At 47.9% G+C, this 23,499-nt stretch overlaps 1 protein-coding gene across 2 annotated transcripts in view; it reads right to left on the reverse strand.

Moving 5' to 3' along the window:
• Nucleotides 1-19,968, reverse strand: part of bcam (basal cell adhesion molecule (Lutheran blood group)) — a 73,168-nt gene extending 53,200 nt beyond the window's left edge. For both annotated transcript variants that reach the window (XM_083761472.1, XM_083761471.1), the window contains exon 1: nucleotides 19,716-19,968. In XM_083761472.1, the coding sequence (XP_083617598.1) occupies nucleotides 19,716-19,773 (58 nt within the window). In that variant the 5' untranslated portion in view covers nucleotides 19,774-19,968. The remainder of the gene's footprint in view (nucleotides 1-19,715) is intronic.
• Nucleotides 19,969-23,499: the final 3,531 nt, after the last annotated feature.

Raw genomic sequence — 23,499 nt, forward strand, 5'->3', positions numbered from 1 at the left:
CACGACTGCAAGGACAGAGACTCAAATATAGTACACAAAGGCATTCTTCACCACACACACACAGGGATCATGTATATCTCCTTTACTAGAGAGAATATAATATATATAGGTAATATCCGTTTTCTGCATGGGAACATTACATAATAGACGAAATACAGAATATAATAAATAAAAAGACTTGCCTGCTCTAAATCATTTCCGTTCCGATAATTACAGGTCAGGTTCTATATGAACCATATTCCACAAAAGCGATCACATCCCCCCCCCCCTCCCCCCCCCCAACACACACACATAATAACCCCCATTATCTTATTCAGTTTGGTATACGGGACCAGTTTCAATGCATTTTACTGCATTAGCAATTATTCCAAAACCGAGGCATGCATTTTTTTTCTCTCCACCCTCATTAAGGGCGTCATTTAATTATTATTCATAGCTATGCAGATGAAGTGATTAGGGGACAAATGGGATATAATAGACTGAGTATCAGGTCAAATGGCAGCGATATTAACCCTTTCTGAAAGGGAACCCATTTTGGTCTTAGCATCATGTCGTGCTTTACCTATTGAAAAATAGCAGATCTACAAGCAGATCTACAAGCTCATATCGCGCCACCGAGTGTCGCGATACGAGCTTGTAGGTCTGCTATTTTTGAAAAATCGAAGAACGACTGACATTTTTTTAGAATCTGATCTCAGGTCAGAATGGGTTAATCAGACCAGTGTGTGTCCAGTGGAAACCTCGTATGAATCTGATCTCAGGTCAGAATGGGTTAAACGGTTTTATCGGCACATTTTCTCTTTAACTCGTTCCACTGGCAGCCTCGTTGGCCCGACAGTCTTTTTTGCATTTCAAAAGGCAATGAGGTCAATCTATAAAGGAGAACAAAGACCATATCTGAGATAAGCATGGGGGCAGAATGTTTGTTTTGTTTCGTTTGTGTGTGTGCGCGCTGCTGTCTTTTTCTTTTCATTGCTTTAATTATTCAGGTATGGGTGAATGGCTGTCACCACACACACTTGGTGGAGGTCAGGTCCTTGGCCTCATGGGGCATCAGGGCCTGCAGGGGATGGGGCGCGGTGATCATCCGTCACTGCCTGGGGTGTCACGGTGCTGCCGAGATGGCTATCAGTCGGAAGCTAAAAAGGAACGCTAAGCTAATTCAGGGACCCGGCCGCCCGATAAGCATCTGGAATGTGTTGAAACCCGAGCAAGACAAAACAAAAACGCACGTCCCAACCTGTATACGGGGCCCTCGAGGACGGGAGATATAGGACAGGTCGGGGGGGGGGGGGGGGGGGAGGGGTGGGGGAGGGGTGACGGAATAAGGCACTGTCTCTCAACGCCGGGCCCGGGGGACCACTAGGGGTCCAAATGGAGGTTGCTTACGCGGGTCTGTAACTCTTTGATAGTGTACACATTTTTTTGGGGTCTATTTGGTTCCACTTGTACACTCTCGAGAGTTATAAAACGACACTGACTGAGCAGGGGTTTGACGCGATAAAGGTCTCAGAGCTACTTGCCTGTCGGGCAAGTACCGTACAGGTCATGTTCTACTTGCTAAAGGTTACTCCCACTTGCCGAAACGTTGGATTCACGTGACGCGGGGCAACCGCTGCGTGATGATTTCACCGGCTGGTGTTGTAGAACTTGGACTAGGTTTTGAATTGTATCAATATTGCCTTGAAATTAAAAGGGTTTAGAATAACTGGTGTAAGAGAGGGGAGGTGGAGAGCGGGGAAAGGGGGGAGGGGAGAGAGAGAGAGCAGGTGAGCGCACGGTATAGCCGGCAGAGATGCAGGGGTTCGACAAAAAGCAGACAAAAGGGGAGCAGCGTGACGCTGTCAGAGAGAGAAAAGGAGAGGAAAGAGGGATGGAGGAAGAGGCGGGAGGGGGCACGGAGGAAGAGAGGGAGGGGAAAAGGTCACTCGCACAAACATGAATGAGAAAATGTTTCGTGCTAAACGGCCACGCCCACGTTCTGCTCATTATGTGGAATAACTCTGAATTCTGTGGAACAATCTCTCTCTCTCTTTCTCTCTCTCTCTCTCTCTCTCTGTGTGTCTGTCTGTCTGTCTGGTGGGCACAGAGCCTGATTAACCCCCTGGGCACCGAAAACATGGGGCCCATTTCCTGCTTTTTGGAAAACACACAGAAGGCAAAAAATACTCGAAAGCTATTTCCTCCTTCAGGCGCATACACACACACACACACACACACACGGCCCGACATTCCTTCCAGCTATCCCCTGTGATTTCACACCAGATATGAGCGTGACCCAGTGGTCTATGCTTCCTCTGTCTCTCTCTCTCTCTCTCACACACACACACACACACACACACACACACACACACACACACACACACACACACACACACACACACACACACACACACACACACACACACACACACACACACACACACACACACACACACACACACACACACACACACACACACACACACACACACACACACACACACAATAATTGTAACATCACACTGTCGCAGCTCTATGTGGTCTGTGTGCCTATAGCTGGCATTTTAATTTCAACAGGGTCACCTCTTCATTTCGTGCGCCTTGACCCTCGGTCACCCCGTTCCTCCTCCAGTCACATTTCAAGGGCAGCCTGGTTAACAAGGCCGTGCTGGGGCTTAAACACTATCGCCAGGACACTTGTCCTTCCTTGAAGGATATCCAGGAGGCTCCCCTCCGTGCAGCAGGGCCTAGAGGTGGACCATTTGGGTCGGCGGAAAGTCTGCTGACTCGACTCGTTATATATACACACAAAGCCAACTGCCTCTCTCGCACACGTCACGCACATGTAAGAAAGTCAGGCAAACAGTCATGGGTAAATGTGCCTCTAAGACAGTGGCCATACAGCCCAAAATCCCTTTCAACATTTTGACACAGCTGGAGGCTCTGACCGACCAGTGCCATTGAGTTGATGACTTAACAACATGCTCAGTTATCGTGTTAAGTGTATAGTTCACTGACAGATGTACGCTTAGGATGCATATTTAGAATACCAGCAAGCGACACATTTTGTTTTTCATCACCGAGTGGCGCGATACGAGCTTGTAGGTCTGCTATTTTTGAAAATCGAAGAACATCTGACATTTTTAGAATCTGATCTCAGGTCAGAATGGGTTAACTGACGGACAATGGAAACCCACCAAAACAGTGTCGCTCACACGCTTCATTGCGCGCGGAGGTTTGTTTGCGACTAATCACAGCAAACTGTGGCCACGACACGTTTCAATGAGAACAACAAACGGTTCCACCCGAAGCAGGAATAAAGATCTATACCCTCACGCGCCAAGTGAGGAAGAAAAGTGCTTGCACGCCCTGTGGGTTTTCGAGCGTGACGGCGTAAACATTTTTTCTCATAATGGAACGAGCTTTATTACACTCACTTTAAAATGAACACTCTGTACTCTGCAGTGTAGGAGCCATTGATAAAAAGCTGCGCTGGTGGTGGTTGTTTCCCTCCATTCTTATGCAAACACACTAAAACACACACACTCCTGTCAGCTCAAGATATGGTCTGAGTCTCTGAGAGGAAAACAATAACTGAATGAGAGAGAGAGAGAGAGAGAGAGCGAGAGAGGTATAGAGGTGAGAGAGGGGGGGCAGAGAGGCCAGACAGAGATTGACGGGTCAAGATTACGGGCTGTGACGGGCACTGGAAAAAAAAGGAAAGAAAGTTAAAAGGGAGCGTACGGGCCAAGACTGGCACGAGGATACAATGCTGATCGCCAAACACAGCCAGCATCAAAGCAGAGCGGGAACATGAAAGGACGAAAGAATGAGAGGGGAGAGGGAGGCAGAGAGAGGGAGAGAGAGAGAGAGAGAAAGAGAAAGAGAGAGAGATGTCAAAGTGCCCCGGTGATATCACTTGAATCACAGCTACTGCATAGCACAGAGAGGGGCGTATAGTTTAACGTTAATGCGGCTGTTTTTAATTAACAGGGAGTTAAAGCGATATGGCAAGTTATCAATGGCTTATTACTTGGCTCTGTGTGGAGATAGAAGGTGTGTGCATGTATGTGTGATGGGGAGCAAGGTGGTCAGCCAGCATGGGCAAGATGTATTCATGCTAGCGCAAATCTGCAAGCATCTGTGCGTGAAATATGGAGCAATATGGAGCAATATGGCGCGTGCGTGCGTGCGTGCGTGCGTGTGTGTGTGTGTGTGTGTGTGTGTGTGAGGGGGGGTGTTCCTGGAACAGGCAGAGTGTTGAAGCTTAACTATCAGCGGCACTACTATCCTGGCACCATCTTCTGCTCCTTCCACTCCTCCAACCATTTGGAGAAGCTGAGAGAAGGTTGTGCATTACGGAGAGAGGGAGGGATGGATGGATGGATGGGTGGAGGGATTGATGGATGGATGGGTGGGTGGGTGGAGGGATGGATGGAGGGATGGGTGGGTGGGTGGAGGGAGGGATGGATGGATGAGGAAAGGAGGGAGGAAGAGAGGAATGGAGAGGGAGGCTAAGAAAGGGTGTTGGGTAGAGGCAGAGGCAGGAGAGAGGAGTAGAGTTATACCCCTGGTTTGTGCTTGGCTGCTCACCTGTGTCGCCGGCCGAACATATCTTAAAGAGTGATTTATACACACATACGTAGCTCACATCATGAGCTTGTAGATCTTTCAGTATCAGTATAAATCCCCCTTTAGGGGGGCGAGGAACCGGTGGAGGGATGGGTGGTGCGTGTGCTACATCTCCAGGTGGAGGTGTGCTACAGAGCCAGCCTTTCCTTTCAGCCCTGTCGGCGTGGATCGTTTAACAAGAGAGACGCGACGAGGTGAAAGACATGTCGAGCAATTCACAGCGAAGGCCCCCCCTGAGTGGCCAACATGAAATAAGACACCCTCCCCGGGCAAAAGATGAAATGAAAAAAAAATGAAAGGGGCGAGATGAAATATGTAGCATACATCATCAGATGGACGTCTGCCATAATGGCAGCGACCTGTTCTGTCGCAGTTTGTCAGCCTCGTGATTTCTATATTGCGTGCGTGTGCGACTGTGTGCGTGTGTGTGTGTGTGTGTGTGTGCGCGTATGTAATGAGGACACAGATAAAAGTGGACGTGACACGGTTGGACTTGTTTCCATTAGTCCAATTCAAAGGCACCGAGAAGGAGAGGCGTGGCTAGACCTCCCAGTGGCATCGACCCTTCATTATTCATTATTAATCATCCGCCAGCTGAATACATCCACAGTGTCACAATAAAAGCGGCGCGAACATCGTCCTGCTGATAGAAGCCACCTCTGGCTTATAGGGATTCCGAGCGTCGTGCTCGTCTCCACCATCCACGGCGTCGCTCATTGTTTAGATGCGAGTCACCGATGCGAGGCGCGACAGGAAGGACGACCCCCCCCCCCCCCCCCCCCCGGTGTCAGTAAATGCCATTTGGAGAAAACACTGTGCTTTTCATAATGGGAGGTTTCGCAGAGTTTACGCAAACACACATTCTGCAACGGGGCGGGGGGCCCTCGGGGCACTTTTTGACATTTACGGCGAGGCAGAGTGAGTGTGTGTGTGTGTTTGAGAGAGAGAGAGAGAGAGAGAGAGAGGGGGGTGGTCCTGACTCCTCTTTGAGTAATGGCTGATCAGAGTGGAAGGCTTGTTCGTACAGGTACCAGAGTAAGACAGGCGCGATGACGGACAGGAGACGTGGGAGGCTGTCAGTCAGCGGATGTCTCTCTGCAAAGTTTTCCATGACTTGCAGGCACATGAGGAGGGCGAGAGAGGCAAGCCTCTCCGTAATGAGCCGTGAACTGCAAAGCCGGGGCGGAGTGCCTTGTCTTCTACAGCTTTTGTACGGCGATGCTGTCCAGGCACTGAGTCTCTGACCCCCCTAATACTAATGCTTCACTGTATAATCCTGAGTGTTCCTTTAACTCTGAGAGAGTACAAATGTAACCGTATGGACCCCAAATGGAGCCATTTGTACTCTCTTAGACTTTCAAATGGATATTTTAACGCTGGTGATTAAACTGTGTTGCTTGTACGACCGTACTTGGTGAACTGAACGTTTTTCTCTAAATAACAAGAGAACTACACATAAAGAATGAATGGGTATTGACTCGATTACTCCCAATGCCTGAGAGCGAACAAACAAATTAAGTCTACAAACAAGTGTGCAAACGCAAAATATCTTGCACTTGTGTGCAGGCTCCCACCCTGGCATGTGCTTTATATGTTAGGAAGCATTGGTTGTTTGGGTATAGCAGTGGGGAGGGACAGGCCGCCATAGGCCTCCACGAATGAGGTAACATTCTGGCTTAGGTTACAGCCACGTACAAGCCATGGCAGATGGACTCAAATAAATAAACATATTGACTTGTCAACAATGTGTTCACCATTATAGCAACATTATGTCATTTTAGCATACCGGCACCCAGGGACACATGTTACACCTACGGCGGAAACACAACAACTGGTTACTCTCCATTCATGGCACGCTGTATCAATGTTGTAATCTAAACGAAAACGCTTGCCAGGAAATAATCTGAAAAATGGCCGGAAACCAAAATGACCACGACAGTTGAGGCCTGTGCCACTGAATGATGGCAAATGATCGCAGGCTGCTCCAGCATTGATCTGATAATTCATTTTTTTTGTGGGGGGGGGTTAGATGAGACTGTGCGTACGGAAAAGCCAGCTGCTGCTAACAAAACAAAAGTACTGTGTTGAATCAACATTGGAGGCTGCCCCGCATTGCTGGCGAACCCCGTTTTAATGCGCAGGCTGAGCCTGGCTCAGCCTGATAGGGAGGTTTGTTTCCACGGTCCAGAGCAGGCCGGCCAGCCAATCATTTGGACACCGTTTGCTGTTTGTTCTGGCGGCCTTGGCTGCCCTCGCCAAGTCAACTGACTGATAATCCACAACGGTAGGAACGCGGGAAGAGAAATAGAAGAGAGGGGGGAGGAAACGGGGAGGCACAGGAGAGAGAAAAGAGGGTAAATAAGAGTATGAGAGACAGCAAATATATAGAAAGATAGTGGAAAAAAGTGCAGTTCAAGAGGCTGAGAACAGGAGAAGGCAAAAGGCAAGCGAAAGCGATAGCAAGATGAAAACAAATCAGTGAGAGTTATGCGTTTGGGTTAGGCAAAAAGCTAAAAGACGATTGAAAGAAGAGATATGGGGGGAAAAGAGGTGCAGACGGTGTTGTCAGTGAACTTGTGCAACCCGATACAGAGGCTGTGTCCGCCCAGCTGTCCCTCTCCATCGCTGCCACCCTGCTCTCCCTCGACTGTTTATACAACTCCCCATGGGAGAGAGATGGAATGAGGGAGAAGAGAAGAGAAGAGAAGAGAAGAGAAGAGAAGAGAAGAGAAGAGAAGAGAAGAGAAGAGAAGAGAAGAGAAGAGAAGAGAAGAGAAGAGAAGAGAAGAGAAGAGAAGAGAAGAGAAACGGAATGACAACCACATACAGGAAAGTATAAGTGAAAGAGATATTACAGTATTATGTGAAAAGACAGAAATCCAGCGATGAGTGAACGGATGGGGAGCCCCAGGTAGTGAGGTATGGGGGTTTGGCTAGTAACCACAGTAGCCATAAGGCTCCGGAAACACCCTTCACATAACATGTAGCATGTAGCTTTTGTCATTGACGTTGTACTGTGGGTTAGCCACATGGCTACTGTGGCAAACAGGATTTTGGCCTGGAAGTAGCTTGGTTCGTCCTGTCATGCCGACAGTGGGTCTGGCGTTAATACTGTCCTGGACCGTTACACCAACTGGCCCCACACTCCACAAGCGGCAATGGAGATACACACACACGCACGAGCACATGTGCGCACACACACACACAGTCACACACACATACACACACACACACAGCAGATGGGGTGATCATGGGGAGGTGCGAGTCAGGGTCTGTGCGTGGGTGAGGGGGCTACACAGAAAGTGGGGGTGGACGGTTGGTGGATGATGGTAGATTTATTTTTTGGCCATGCTAGCTCAGTGCTGTGCTTGCCAGCGAGAGCAGGCTCTCCCTCCCTGACAGACCGGATCATATACCACCAACTGGGCCGGCTGCAGGCAGCCAGGAGCTTGAAACCATGGCAGCGCAGTGTGACTCTCTGCCCTCTACTACTACAGCACTGCAGAGGGGAGGGGGCACCCCCACTGCAAAAACTCACAGACAGAGGAACAGTAAATAATGAAAAGGCAATGTTGAAATAAGACTTAACTGTGTTAAATGTGTTTTCTCTCTTGAATACTGCTAATACTGACTATGTGAGCGAGAGAGGAACAGAGAAGGTAAGCGCAGAAGGCGAGGAAAGAAACGAGTGAGGCAGAGTGAGTCAACACCGCCTGAAGGAAGGTGAACACCAGCATTTTGAAACACATGGTGCAACTGCAGCGTGTATTACATGTCCTGGCCTCGTTAGGCTTGTCCTATTCTGTGAGCTACTGTACTTTCAATAAATATGCACTGTGTTTTGCATTCGAGTACCGTACTTTCCTTCACAGACGTGAAGTCAAACAAGGACAAACTAAACACGCATTGCGATAGGAGCCATAATTAGGCCTGGCCTGGCCTCCCTACGTCAGAGTTACAGGCCCACGAGTCATCATCACCACCAAGCTTGTTCTCCAATTCTAACCTCTGTCCCCAGCTGGTACTGCTGGGAGTCTACTCTCCCCAGAACACACACACACACACACACACACACACGCACCTATTTATAAGCCCTGTTAAATCCGGATTCCAGTTCAGGTTGCGGTTGGTGCCGTAATGTTCACATGCTCCTGGGGTCCCTCAACACTACAAGTGACGAAAGCCCACACACACGGCTGAGCTTTATTGTCCCACACTGTGTTCTAACTCTAACTCTACCTCTCTCTCTCTTTTTGTTCAGTTAATTGGAAATGCATTCCAGTGCACATACTATCAACACACACACACACACACACACACACACACACACACACACACACACACACACACACACCAAAGCTCTCCCCTCGACGACACAGAGACACCTGCAGGAACAGAGACACACATCAACACACACGACGGCACATTCACGCACATACCCACATGCTGTACATTTATACACACATGACATTGAAATGTCAACAAGTACTCCCGTTTGTGGGTTTCTCCCTTCCCTGTGCCCCAATCTACCTCCCTGTTCAACTCCCTTCTGTCCACACCTCCCCTCCCCTCCCATTCCATTCCTCTCCTTCCATTCTTCACCTCCCTACATTTCTCCTCGCTCCCTACCTACCTACCTCTCTCTCTCTCTCTCTGTCTTTGCTGTGTGTAATCAGGCCTGCATTAATACCTGCATTCCAACAGCCTACAGGAATGTCTTAACAATGTAGCCCTGTTCAGGTAGAGAGAGAGAGAGAGAGAGAGAGAGAGAGAGAGAGAGAGAGCGTAAGTGTGGCGCTGTGGGGCCGGGGGCATCGTGGTGGCAAACGAACGAAAGGGAGGCGTGGTGAAAGAAAGATAGTGGGAAAGCAGACAGAAAGAGAGACCTGGAACTATGCATTGTGTTTGCTTTCATTCAGTGTATACATAAACAATCTACATACAACCATTCCATAGCTGAAAGCTATAAACATATAGCTGCTCTGCTAGGGAGTGTACTGTTAGAGAGGCACTTGGAGTGTATCGCTGTCATCTCTCATGCTCAAGAGCTCTCTCAGACCTGTTACATTACTGGTCCATGTGTGTACATCAGCCTCCCTGTTTCATTCTTGTTCACTTTCTCTCTCTGCTGCCTCTTTCACGCGCGCGCACACACACGCACACACACACAGACAGATAGTAGTAGCGCCAGACAGAGAGGTCACATGTGACAAATTACCATGCAATTGAGCGATGTGTTGCTTTAATAAGAGCAAGAATGACAGAGATGGAGAATCAGTGCTCCCTGGATGGCCTAATCATCCTCCCTTTGTCCATCGCACCGTCACCCCCTCTCTCTGTCCCCCTTTGTCCTGCCTTATTATTGAACATATGTCCTCCCTTCCCCCGTGATTAAGCAGTGCCACTTGTGTGCACGTGCGTGCACGCGCGCATATGTGTGTGTCTGTGTGTGCGAGCGAGCGAGCGGGCGCACACGTGCAAGTGTGTACACACATGCACTGCGACTGCTAATTGACATGAAGGGTCTGTGTATCTTTCATCACTTCTCCACAGGAACCCCTCAAACTGTGAGAGAGAAAGGGGGGCCGAGATCAAAGGGGAGTCCCCCAATCTGCTTCAGCACTAACCTTGCCTGTCCTAGACCTCTGTGACTGTGCCCGTCCCGTCACCCCCATACGGTAGCCTAATAGGACCAAATGTCCCCCCCCATAATCCCCACCGTTCACATCTGCCACAGAACAGTCACACGACAGTCACAATATATTAGCCTCACGGCCATGTCCTTTCGTTACACTCGACGTTAACTGAACTCATTGTTGTTGTCAACATGGGAGTCAGAATTACTTTATCCCAAAATAACAAGAGGCTAAATAAGTTAGGTATAGTCTCTAAGTTAAACATTATTACAATCACCGTCCATCTCGTTGGATGTACTGTAGATGACACAGAGACATGTAATTGGGGATGAGTTAGCTTCGTGGAGTCATAACCCAATTGGATACCATTGATTTTTGAGTATTAGAAATTAGTTTAAAGCGGGGGCGACGCTTGTACGTCGATCCTGCAAGATCGAATCAAGTCATGCTATGAAACTCGACTCTGCCTCACGTCATTATTGGAATACATAGAGAGACAACTCATGGTAACAGAATAGAGCTTAGTGCACTCAAGCCCTTTTAGCTATTTAATAATACAGGGAATTTGGCACGAGAATAGATAAATGGAAACGGATCAACCTAACAGCGGGATCTGCAACAACACGCTCAAGGCTTCACTTCCGCAGGTAATTTAAGACCGCGTCCCAAACGGCCGGATTTGCTCGGCAGAGTTTACTGAGACACAACAACGTGCATGACTTATCATGGGAAAGCAACCATGTGTCAGCCCGGTTTTCAGGCTTGATTGCAGTTATTAGCGGAGCTGTCTGTCAGAGAATAAATAAAAGGAGATTAAATCAGTGGTGCCCCCCAAGGGATGGGAGACCACCCCCGCTAGGCTCCTTCTGTTGACGTTATTGTGATGATGATGAGACACATGGCACGTACGGGACACACTCGTGTGTCTGTCTGCAGCACAGAAACACAATGGACGCTCCATGGACCATGACTGGACGCTGGATGGCGCTTATTCGTATTTGTCTGTTTCGTGCTTTTGCTTTTCTCGCATCAATATTACGCCTCTGTTGTTACGCAATGTTTTGTAACCTGTAAGAGCAACCCACCCTGGCAAATTCCTTACATGTGCAAACATACTGCCTTGGTATGCAATTACAAAATAATTATTCTGAATCTGAGACAAGTTTATAGAGGAGAAGGGGTGGAGAGCTGGAGACGAGCGACTTACAGGAAGATAGATAACAGTTGAATGTGATGATGTCAAGAACGCTGTGGGAGTGATTAATGCAGGAATCCAAGGAGAGATAACAGAGGAAGGTGACAAACACGGGTGGACGCACATTGGACGGGCATTTCTGTGTGCGTTTGTTCCGAGAGCAAAACAGAGTGTGAGATCCTAACACAGACAGAGAAGATGAGGCTGAGAGAGACAGAGTACAGAACAGGACAAGACTTGAAGAGCACATTAAACGGCCTTGGCAGCACAGTAACTTTAACCGAGCACTCTCCTCTTTCAACGGCAAGTTCACACAGGTACTGGAGGAGGTAGGCAGGTAAAAAAGGGGAACTTTTACTGCCGTGGTCCTTGTTGCAGAGGACTTGGAGGTAAGTGACACCTCGGTAAAACAAAGGCGCGCAGTATCCTTGGGCCAGTCACCTGACCAGCCAGTTCTGCACATGACACAGGATCTGTCACCCGAACCGATGCTGCGCTAGCATAGCTCTCGGCTAACACGGGGCACCCCCTTTTTCTCACACACACACACACACACACACACACACACACACACACACACACACACACACACAGACGTTAAGTCATACCTACTGTACACACGCAGACACAAACATACGTAGTTGTAAACCATACTTCCATCAGTCAACACTCAAATAAAGTGTATATAAATGCTGAACTGCAAAAACACGCACCGAGCCACTCACACTACCCTGTCTCCTGCTCCTCTACAACCCCCCCAGCCCCACCCCCCCACCTCCTCCAGTGTGGAGAATTAATGTTCACATGCAGAGCGCTCCTCTCTCCCCCCCTCTCCCCCCGGCCCAGTTAACACAATGAAAAGCCTTTGTCAAACAGTGACCAGGTCCACTGGGACTCGGAGGAGGTTAACCTAACGCCGCTTAACCATTAACTAGATTAAAAACGAGCGCCCGAGACAGAGAACGCTGGAATGTTCTCCGGCTGATAGGAAGGAGAGATTGAAGCGTGACAAGTGGTTTAAGGAAGAAAAAAAAAGAAAGAGTGAGGAAGAATATAATCACGGCGGTTTCGGTAGTGCCCTGTACATTCTCCAAGTTGCGACTAAACACGGAAAACATTCCCTAGCCTAGTGACCTCCCAGCCACCCCTCCGTCGTCTAGCTATCATTATGAGATGGCGATAAGGCGGTCAAAAGAATCTCTTGGGTCTCTGCCATCATATTTCTGAGGCCACTCCTTAGTAAACGAGAATTACTGGGTCAGAGGGGGCTTCAAAACCTTTAAACTGTAACTTACTGAATGGCACTTGGTTTGCCTCGTAAAAACCTTGTGCTTTTCTTTCTTGCTACAATGACTTTTCCCCCCGCTGTGTTTTTTTTTCCCCTATCCAGAAGCACACAACAACCACTCACTGACTGAAGAGACAAAGCACTTAAGTTGTTCGAAGCACCGACATGTACACTTTCGATAAAAATAAATACCAAAAAAAAAAAGCTAAACCTCACTCCCTGTTGCCCCCTTTGGCCAGGCCAAAGCAGTGGTGCGGAATGACACGAGGTGGTAATGGAACCCCAGTGTTGTGCGAGGAAGAGGGAGGGCGGGGGGGGGGGGCCTTGCGTTCGACAACTGCTGTTCGGGCAACTGTTGACGTCTGGGAAGCAACAGCTTGCAGAGCTCCCAGAGGAGACCCTTTGCCAGGCAGCAGTCAGTCAGTCACACAGAGTGTGGGACAGATGAAGGTTTTAAAGATGGATGGAGGTTAGGATTTCTCCAACCCCCAACATCCAATCCTGCCAGGGAAAATGATCCCTACATTTCTGGCCGCCGATCCAAAGATTTTCCGTGACTAACCCCCTCTCCCCCTTCTCCCCCACCCGTCCCCAATTGGTATGTCCTCAATCCTGACACACTCCCACCCCCGCCTCGCCTGTTGTCTGCTCTCGATCGCTGCCCGTTTCCGTTTCCCCTCCATCGCCGTCGTTGTTTCATCCGCCCTCGTCTCCATTTTTATTTGATTGATCAGAGCAACTGGACGGGACACGGACGGGGAAGAGAACAGGAGAGGAGGGGGGAGGGGGATTCGTGGTGGAGACAAAATGGCCGCAATATTTCCTCTAGCGTCTCTTCCCTGTCTGTGACACAGATTTGTGCATAGCGGGGATCTTCTACAGGAGCCTGGTAGTCCATATCTGCCTGCATTGTCTATTCAGGCAAACCCCCCATGGATTGTCAAATAGAGGCTGTTAGCTACATCTCTGCTGCCGCACCCCCCCCCCCCCCCCCTCTCCTCTAAATGCACTGGCAGCACTTAACCTTGTCTCCCTAAAGGGGCTTTTTGCATTTTCAATTTACCTACAAACCCTGAAACCCACCCACCCACATACACACACACACCAACACACACTCATAGACAGAGGCACAGACAAGGACAGACGCAGCATGGGCATATATTGACAGACACACGTATGCTCAAACATGTACATGCACACTCGTACAATCGAGCCTGTCTCTTCTGAAAGCGGCACTTGAAATTACCCCTTTTCTCTTCACTATATCATCCTCTCCTCTACATCCCCTGAGACCAGGGGAAACACGGGGGGCAGGGTGTAGATGATACACTAGTACACTATAGTCAGCCCTAATCACCCCATCCCATCTCTCTCTCTCTCTCTATCTCTCTCTCTCTCTCTCTCTCTTCAGTTCCATTTATCTACTACTCGAAACGCTCACTGATGACAGGACAGCCTTGAAACCACTGGCCTTGGACCAATCAAAAGAACTCTAACGGGCTTTATCTCTCTCTCTCTCTCTCTCTCTCTCGTCTTCCCTGCTGGATTATGTGGCGCTCCAAGTCATTGAGATTGGACATAATGGAGAGAGAGAGAGAGAGAGAGAGAGAGAGAGAGAGAGAGAGAGAGAGAGAGGAAGGGGAAATAAGAGACTAAAAGGTGTACGTATGCGTGTGCAGGGCAGCGTTAGGGTTATTTATTTAGAAAGCATCAACGGAGGTCATAAATCTGTTGGAGGAAAGCTCCTGGGCTGCACTTAAAATGTAGAAACATTGGGCCCCAGAAGCCCCTCTCCCTGTCCGTCGCTCACAGCGGGTGGGAGCATGTTTCCTTCCCAACAGGAGGCGGGGCTGTGAAAACTGTAAAGCACGTACAAAGACAGGCTGGTCAGCACAGACAAGGACATGACGGGGTAAATCACAGTAAAGCTCCCACACGCACGCACACGCACACACACGCACACACACACACACACACACCGTGGCTTCTGTCTTCACTTTAAAGGACAAAATGACACAGGGTGTGTGGAAGGAAATGGTGGAGGGTGGGGGAGAGACAGACAGAGAGAGTCAGACAGAGGTAGGGTGGTTGACGAAAGACGAGTGAGGAGACAGACAGGATAAGAGAGATAGGAGCATATAGACAAAGCTAATCTGAGGTAATGCAACTTGTGTTTATCTATGAGGACCTGTAGTGTGCGTGCGTGCGTGCGTGCGTGCGTGCGTGTGTGCGCATGTGCACATACACACATGAGCCTACATGTCTGTGCATGCATGTGTGCGTGAATGTGGTACCACAATGTGTGTGTACTTGTCTGTGTTCACGTGTACTTGAGCCCGGTAATCATGGCTTTAGCTGCTCTTTTGAAGACCTTGAGAGGATTGAAAACGCAGTGCGATGAATTTCCCAGTCTCCTCTGCAAACCACATCGCTCTGGATAACAGACTTCAAACCGAGGGGCTTGAATTGAACACATGCCTAGTCCCAGCCCACACTTTCAAGCCCAGATGCCCGCCGGCGCCTATCCTCTGCCAGCTCACCAACCCACTGCACACACTGGTAACCCCTGCAAGACGCCCCTCACAGGAAATTCACCGCCAGGGATGAAAGCGAGAAGCGGGGTGTTGAAAACACCTTGTAAAGGAGAAGAACATCCCCTCGGCTGGTCTGTAAGACCTTCTTAAGTGTCGTGCCTTTTCCCCATTTCCTTCACACCAACCAGGTTAGGTAATGATTAACGTCTTGTTGTTTGGGCTTCCAGCGGAGTGAAGGAAGCACACAGTCACAAACCGCAAAAATGCACTCTGCAGCCGCGAGTGGAGGCGCTGGCGCTTTCGCTTGCTGGTGAACGCCGGGCAACCACATTGTGGTGAGCGAAGGGGATTCATGGGAAGAATGGCTGCCACCTCTTGACACAAAAACAAATGTTGTAGATGTGTAACTGACACCCATCAAGACACACGCACGCACGCACGCGCACACACACGCACACACACACACAGGGGGGACCACCCTGGACAAGCTCCAACGTGTCATCAAGAATGCTATGGTTAAGAATGTCCTTAAGAAGTCCATTTGTCTCTGACTTTGTCACACACACACACACACACACACACACACACACACACACACACTCAAAAGCATGAATCACCTGCATAGCTTTCCTCACATGATTCCAACCCCCCCTCTATCCCCAGAAGGCTAAAAGACAAGGGGTAAACGTGGAGCAATCCCCACCCGCCAAAGCAGCCCGCTAGCCCCTATCAATCTGTCACTCGCACCACCATCAGCTCAGCTTTCCATTGTGCAATGCCAGGAATCTGTGGCCAGGAGGGGTCTTTAGGTGAATGTACATTATTTTGTAATTTTGGAATGTACGAAAACATGTACCGTACACGAGTGTCATGTGGTATCTGTGCTAGCATGTCCACATGTTGACTCACACATTTCATGCATTCACAGGTACAAATAAGTGTGTTGTGTGTTGTGTGTACTGTGCACGGATGTGGGTTTTTGGGGAATCAAATATCTCAGGGGCAACTTGGAAACAGAAGACACCACCCCCCCCGCCCGCCCCCCGGCTTTCATCTCCTCGCGGCTAAATGGCAGAGTTTTAGGTTTTCCCCGGACGGACTAATGCCATAATAATTACACATTGGTCCATGGGGGGTGGGCTTTTGATGCCGTTCTGGTACGTGGGGTTGGGGGAGCTCGTAGGGTATACGAGGCAGAAATTAAAAGTGCGGAAATGACTGTGGGAATTAAGGGTGGCAATAGACAAAAGAGACCCCGATAAAAGATCACAGCTTGAACTCTGTCGACGCATGTCGCAGCGATTCTCCGCACCTTCTTCCGACTGCGACAGACTCTCTTTAATGTATCTGTTCTCTTCCTCCGTCTGTCTCTCTCTCTCTCGTTGTCTTATATCATCCATCTCTGCCTCTCTTGTCCTAATCTCCACCCTCCTGCTCGCTACACGACCCGAGACTGGTCTACTTTCAAAAGTCAACATTTTCTCTTAGTTACAAATCATTTCAAATAGCCCCATTTGGCTGGACAAAATCCAGGTGTTATCCACCCCTCAAAGACTAAACATAAATTCCAGCACATGCACCACATAGCGGTTGGACACGAATGCAGATGTTTCCTGGCTTCGTTGTAGCTGCCCCGGGGGCAGTTGCTTTATCTCCAACAAGCAGCCATGAGTGTGTGCCAGCATCTGGGTACAGACTAGTATAGTAATGCTTCAGGGCTGGTTAAAACATGAAGTCATTATTCCAGGGTCCTCCCGCCTGTTGCTGAAGCCTCTGGGAAAGGCGTCGACATTCCAGGAGGAGTGATAGAGAAGACGTTTACCCAACACCCAGGAATGGGCCAAACAGACAGAGGCATGCAATGCACCCTGGGATGCCACGGGGTTGCCATGCGCTGCATGACTGTGTGTCACATAATATGTAACTACGGGGGCACACACACACACACACACACACACAGTCACACACAGTCACACACACAGTCACACACACACACACACACACACACAGTCACACACACAGTCACACACACAGTCACACACATATACCTGCACACTGGCACACAGTCAAAGATGCACACAAAAACAGACACAAGGAAACAAGGACAGACAAACACACACACACACACACACACACCGGTGTTAGGTATCCTGTGGTCCTGTTTAGCTCACTGTGACATAGATTGGAGCTGGGAGTGGGTGAGCCATGATTGTACTGGGAATGTGGGTCTGTGTGACAGTATCCCACTGAGACCCACTGAGAGCTGCTATTATTAGACATAACCACCGGGCTAGCAGGGACAGAGAGATAGAGAGAGAGAGAGAGAGAGAGAGAGAGAGAGAGAGAGAGAGAGAGACAGAGAGAGAGAGAGAGAGAGAGAAAAGACAAAGTATAGTACTAGAAGAGGGAAAGGAAAGGGCTGTATCACTGCAATACTAAACCGTGAAATCCGCTATATTAATTTAACTCTGAGAGTGTAAAAATGGACCCAACCGGACCAAAACATGTCAAGTTTAAGCAAAAGCTTCATTAACAATTGTACTGTGTCATTGTAGGAAAACTACAAAACTTTGACTGCATGCGTTCATGCGGGGAAGAGAGGGACAAGATTATATAGCACCAACAAGGGTATCAATTAATATCAATTCTGCATGGACATGTCAACATGGGGGGACTCCAATTACAGGGCTCCTTTTTAGTGGGCACCTGTTTAAAGGTTCCATGAAAGGCCTGGCTCTCTAAACAACAGCCACACCTCAGCCACGCAGGTGAGCTCTCTGGGCAGATAGGGAGAAGGAGAGGGGCGGGGAGGAGAGGGAGGGAGGGGGAAAATATGGTGGTGGTGGTGGTTTTGGGAGGTGAGGGGGGGGGGGGGGTAACATGATCTCTGAGGGATGAAAAAAGAGAGCGGGAAGGGAGTGGAATGGAGAATGGAGGGAGACTTCAGGTAAGCTGCTGGAGGAGGGGTTGAGATTGAAGAAGATAAACAGGTAGCTTTTTTATATGTTATATTACTCGCAGCTCCTTTCATTTTCTCTCCTTGTTTCCCCCGATTGGTTTTGTTAATATCCATAAACATTTACCATCAATCAGTACGGGTTTGATTTGAGACACTTTTATTAACAACTCAAGTGATTAGACTGATTGATTCTGACTACTTGCTATGAAATAAATTGCAACCCCAAAAAAAGCAATTTAAGGTGGTAGAATAATGCAGAGAGAGAGCAAAAGAGAGCAAGTAAAGAAAGGCTAAAAGAGATGGAGAGGGGAGTCGTCTCGATCCACCTTAACTCTGAGTTCTCCCAGCACCAAAACCCCACCCCAGAACCTGCCATCTTAGGTAGTCAACACAGAGCCCAAATTATATAAGTATACCGGTAGCTATACCTATAATCTGGTAATATTATAATTAGCCCTATACCAATAATACAGCTTGAGTAGAAAATAAATGCATCTCAAATGATGGAATCATAAAAGTCAATTCAAACACGTTGATGGACAACAAACAAACACCCCAATGCCAGAATGCGCACGGGATGATACAACAACAACCCTCGCTGGCACGGACACGGAGACGCACGCGCCAAAGTGCTGGTAATGGGGGGGGGGGGGGTGCGCTGCGCCGCGCCCGCTATACGAGCCGTGTGTGTGTGTGTGTGTGTGTGTGTGTGTGTGTGTGTGTGTGTGTGTGTGTGTGTGTGTGTGTGTGTGTGTGTGTGTGTGTGTGTGTGTGTGTGTGTGTGTGTGTGTGTGTGTGTGTGTGTGTGTGTGTGGATCATTCTGAGTGATCAAAGCGCTGCCTGCCCAGTGTGGCCGTCCAGCGGCGACACACACGGAGAGGAGGAGTGAGTGAGTCCCCCATGGACGCGCACAAGTGCACTCAAGTGCGGAGCAGGGGGTTCCCGGACGCCGGACGGACGACTTACTAACTACAAAGACACCCAGTGCGGCAGCCGGGCTTAACCCTTGAAATAAGCCGCCAATGAACGTAGCCAATATTCATATTAACATTCCCGACTATTTGCTTTCCAGTTGATCTGATGAAACTATCATACATCGCGCCGATTTTTTTAGGCTACTTTTCTTCCACCTGCTATCGGCATCTCTTTTCTGACTGCTCCGCTCGTAGTAGCCTAAACAAGTTGGGTTTTCTTTCTCACAACAACACCAACTTCAAAACCAGCAATGACTGACTACAGTGCAGTCACTGCAAGTAGCCAATTAATTAGAAAGGCAAAGTAGCCTTGTGTTTTTTTCTCAGGCATGTACAGACAGGTTGATCTCAAAGCTCCGCTGACCCTCTCGAGTCCCGGTGAATGGGAGAACTCCTCCACACCCGTATGGCTAAAATATAGTAGGCTAGTCAGCAGTTTAGACAAACAGGACCATAAAAGTTACTTTACTGGCTGTAAAATGAAAGAAAGCGCACATAAATGTAAACTATTTACCTTGCAACGCAGAAAGTAGCAAGGTGCACAAAAGCGACGCGTGTCCAAGTCGGTCCATGGCTCCTTTTCCAACTTTATTTTGCAGATGTGTCTTGTCTTGAGGTGCAGAGTGTGCGGTTATGGCAGCGGCAGCAAGTGTTCCTTAAGGCTCCACAGCTTTCTCTTCTCCCTCTCTCTCTCTCTGTCTCGCTAAAGCGGAATGGCCCCTTCACTTCACTCACACACACTCACTCACTCACACAGCGAGAAATCTGATGCTGGTGGCAGTCCTGGTAGGCTGGTTGATATATTTGCACAAAAGGTGACCCCCGCCCCTCTCTCTCTCTCTCTCTCTCTCTCCCTCTCTCTCTCTCTCTCTCTACCCCCTCCTCGCTCTAAAGACCTGCTTGACTAATCGTGCATGGGCGAGGGGCCAGGCGGGACTTTTTCAAACTGTTTCTCCCTAGTGTAGTATGTCATGTGTATTGTAAATTTTAAGTAGGCTAATATTATGCTGGAATATTTTTTTTTAAAGTGCTGATGCTGATGCCAACCTTTCAAAAGTCACAAACTGATTATATTACACAATTTAGCCTATTTCAATTGGAAAATGGATAATATTGAAGGGCAACATCGGCTATTTATTGATATGTAATTTACATATCAATGAATAGCCAATGTAATGCAATGCAAAACAAATAAAGGTTATCTGTTCTGGAGACTTAAAGTATATGTGTGTGTGTGTGTGTGTGTGTGTGTGTGTGTGTGTGTGTGTGTGTGTGTGTGTGTGAGAGAGAGAGAGACTGTGTGGTCTTAATATAGTATTTGGTTGTTTGTGTATTTTGTGCAGCTGGTGCGTTAATGGCACACAGACCGGTCAGATACACGTTTTTTTGCGCCACTAAAAGTATTACATAGCCTGTGAGTGCTGATGACTTCATTTTCTATTTCTGTGTCTTTTGGGTCAGCATCATACTCTGAAGACTTTTGAGTTGAGTACGGCATGCCCAGTTACATTATTTCTTGTAGAAAAAAACTAAAATAATAATAAAAGAGACTTAAAAAGAGGGGAAACACATTGGCCTATAGCCTAGCTTTTGTGTTGAATGAGAGAGCAGGGTGGATAGGATAGCAACTGTTGTTTGGCAAGAGAGATATACATGAGAGGACTTATGTAGGCATGAAAGAGGACACTTCTCCTATGAAAGCAATCAGGCAAGTGATTATCACGTAATGCATGTTTCAACAGTGGAGATTCAGTCAAGTCAATAAGGGACATGGAGTATTCTAGGTCGGCCCCAGGGTCTGGGAAAGATAATGTAGTAGTTGTTGTTGTTGTTCTATAAGTTGAATAACCTTAACTTTATTGACAGATAATAGCAACATACCATTCATTCCTAGACAATATAATCCTTCTATATTCTGTTTGAGTACTTAGGCCTGCAGTACATCCCCCCCTTGTTCAATTATCACAGAGCTAAGTGGCTTATTGTAAATGCAGTAATACCACAGACTACTGCATGTTTGAGAAGTGAGTAGCCTATTCTGTGATGTATGGAGTTGATTTAGACCAAATCCCGTAAGCCCCGGGGCATAATACAAGTCAGTCGACTATGAGATGGTTTAATTGCTGTATATTGCCCTTAGGAGGCTGACGTGTGCTCATTGTAGTGAAGCTCTTATGGAGACTGGTTGGCTGTGGGGAGCCACTCAATAAACAGGCACACCCAAAAGGTAATAATAGTCCCCCTTTGCAGGGTCTGTTGGCGTTTAACATACACATTCCTGGAATAGTTTAACCAAAACAGCTGGATAATATGTTTTAACCCTCGTTGAAATACAAATGGGGACACTTCAGTACCTCTTATAGCACGCGTATTAGTGACCCTTTAGGAAGAGGTCTGGATCTGGTTCCAGTCATGTGCACACACATGCACACACACACGCACACGCATACACACACACACATGCACAGAGTACGCACGCACACACAGAAAATGCACCAAAGAACTTTTTTATGGACATTATAGCTAGATGGGCATGGATTGTCATTATTCAAACATAGCCACTAAACCATATTGTCCTCCATTTTATGCCTTTTAATAGAAAATAATCTCTCTCTCTCTCTCTCTCGCTCTCAGATACGCAGCAGCAGCAGCACTAACTGTCTGTTCTTGGCCAGGGCACCAGTGATCTGACATCAATGCAGGCACTCATCCCGGCTATCGACCCAGCCCTAATCATCTCTCCATGCTGGAGACCGGAGAGATCCACTAACAAATCATCCCCCAGTGGACATGGGGGCTTAGCTTAGCATCACCTAACTTAACCTTATAGCGATGACTTACATAAGCCTTACAGTATAGCGTGGTTGGTGCATAGCTATACTGTACGTGTCTCAAACACATTCATCATGCAGAGCCTATCTTGCAGAGCCTTATGTAACTAAGAACTGAGTTGCGGATGTGATTTTATATCTATATTGGTTCGTTATGTAACATTCTTAGTTCTTACAGGAGAGAGGAGAACAGAGGAGCCTTAGGCGAGGAGGAGAGTTGAAGAGAGGACAGAACAGAACTTTATTAAGACTCAGGATTGACCATTACCATTTATTGCAAAGCTATTTCATCTAGTTTGGCGGTGTGGCTCTGATCATGCATGTGATATTACCTGTGCAACATATACGATCTGAGATCACAAACCCCCCCCCCCCCCCCGATAACAAGCTTATTGATTACCCGTTATCAATAAGCTTTGGGCTTTGGGTTATTGAGCATAGTATGGCCATGACGTCATGTTTAAACAATCAAGACAAGAGGCGATCAAGGAATATATGTAATCATCCATGCTGGCACAAACATGTCGGTCTAAAAGTGTATTGATACCTGCCAACCAGCGCTGCCCGGGTAAACAAAATGACACTTTTAAAGTGACGGTAGGCTACACACATTAACCAGTTAACAGTTACTTCAATATTATTTTCCCAAAGTAAAAAGGTCAATTGCCTTTCCGTCTGTTAGAAAAGCACTGTATTTGAAGGCCCTAGTAAAATATGCTGGTTCTGTTCAGAATTTATTGTCGTCTCCCGTCTTTCCACAAATTAATAGAAAACGCTTGATAGTGGGCTCGATAAGCCTGATCGATAAGGTGATTATACAGGGCCCAAATCCAGATCACCTCAAGATCTCCATACATTGAGCTGGCCAGTTCCGACGTCACACTGATGTTCTGACATCACACTGCTGTTCTGACGTCACACTGATGTTCTGACGTCACACTGATGTTCTGACGTCACACTGATGTTCCGACATCACAATGCTGCGCGACCTCGCCCATTATTAGCCATTATTGATCACACCTGATCACAGATCTAGTCATCATGTTATAATCACAGAATCTTACCCATTACAGAACTGGTTACGACATATTCATAGTACAACCCATAAATATTAGAATCCCAGAATTGCCCATTACAGAACTAAATGCCACAGGGAGGAGTCAGGAGGTCGTGGAGGTGGAGGGAATTTGAACGCTGACGGTCCAGGGAGTAGCCTGGGAAGCATTCCTTTTCGGGTTTATGATCTGGTCGGGAGCGAATTATATCGTTACGTCATGTTGTATAGTCATTGTTTTGTAGTCATCAGGGTGGAAACCATCAATTTAGAACTTCCTTTCCCTCAAACCAATATTTCCCCCAAAAAAGCCACAGGCTACGAGAGAACGAGTCACGCTTTTATTGGGGAAAAAATCAGGTTGAGGAAAGAAGTTCCAGATTGAGGGTTTGAATTGCTGTGTTAAAATGTAG

This window comes from Protomyctophum parallelum (genome assembly GCF_964188405.1).
Source record: "Protomyctophum parallelum genome assembly, chromosome: 3".
NCBI lineage: Eukaryota > Metazoa > Chordata > Actinopteri > Myctophiformes > Myctophidae > Protomyctophum > Protomyctophum parallelum.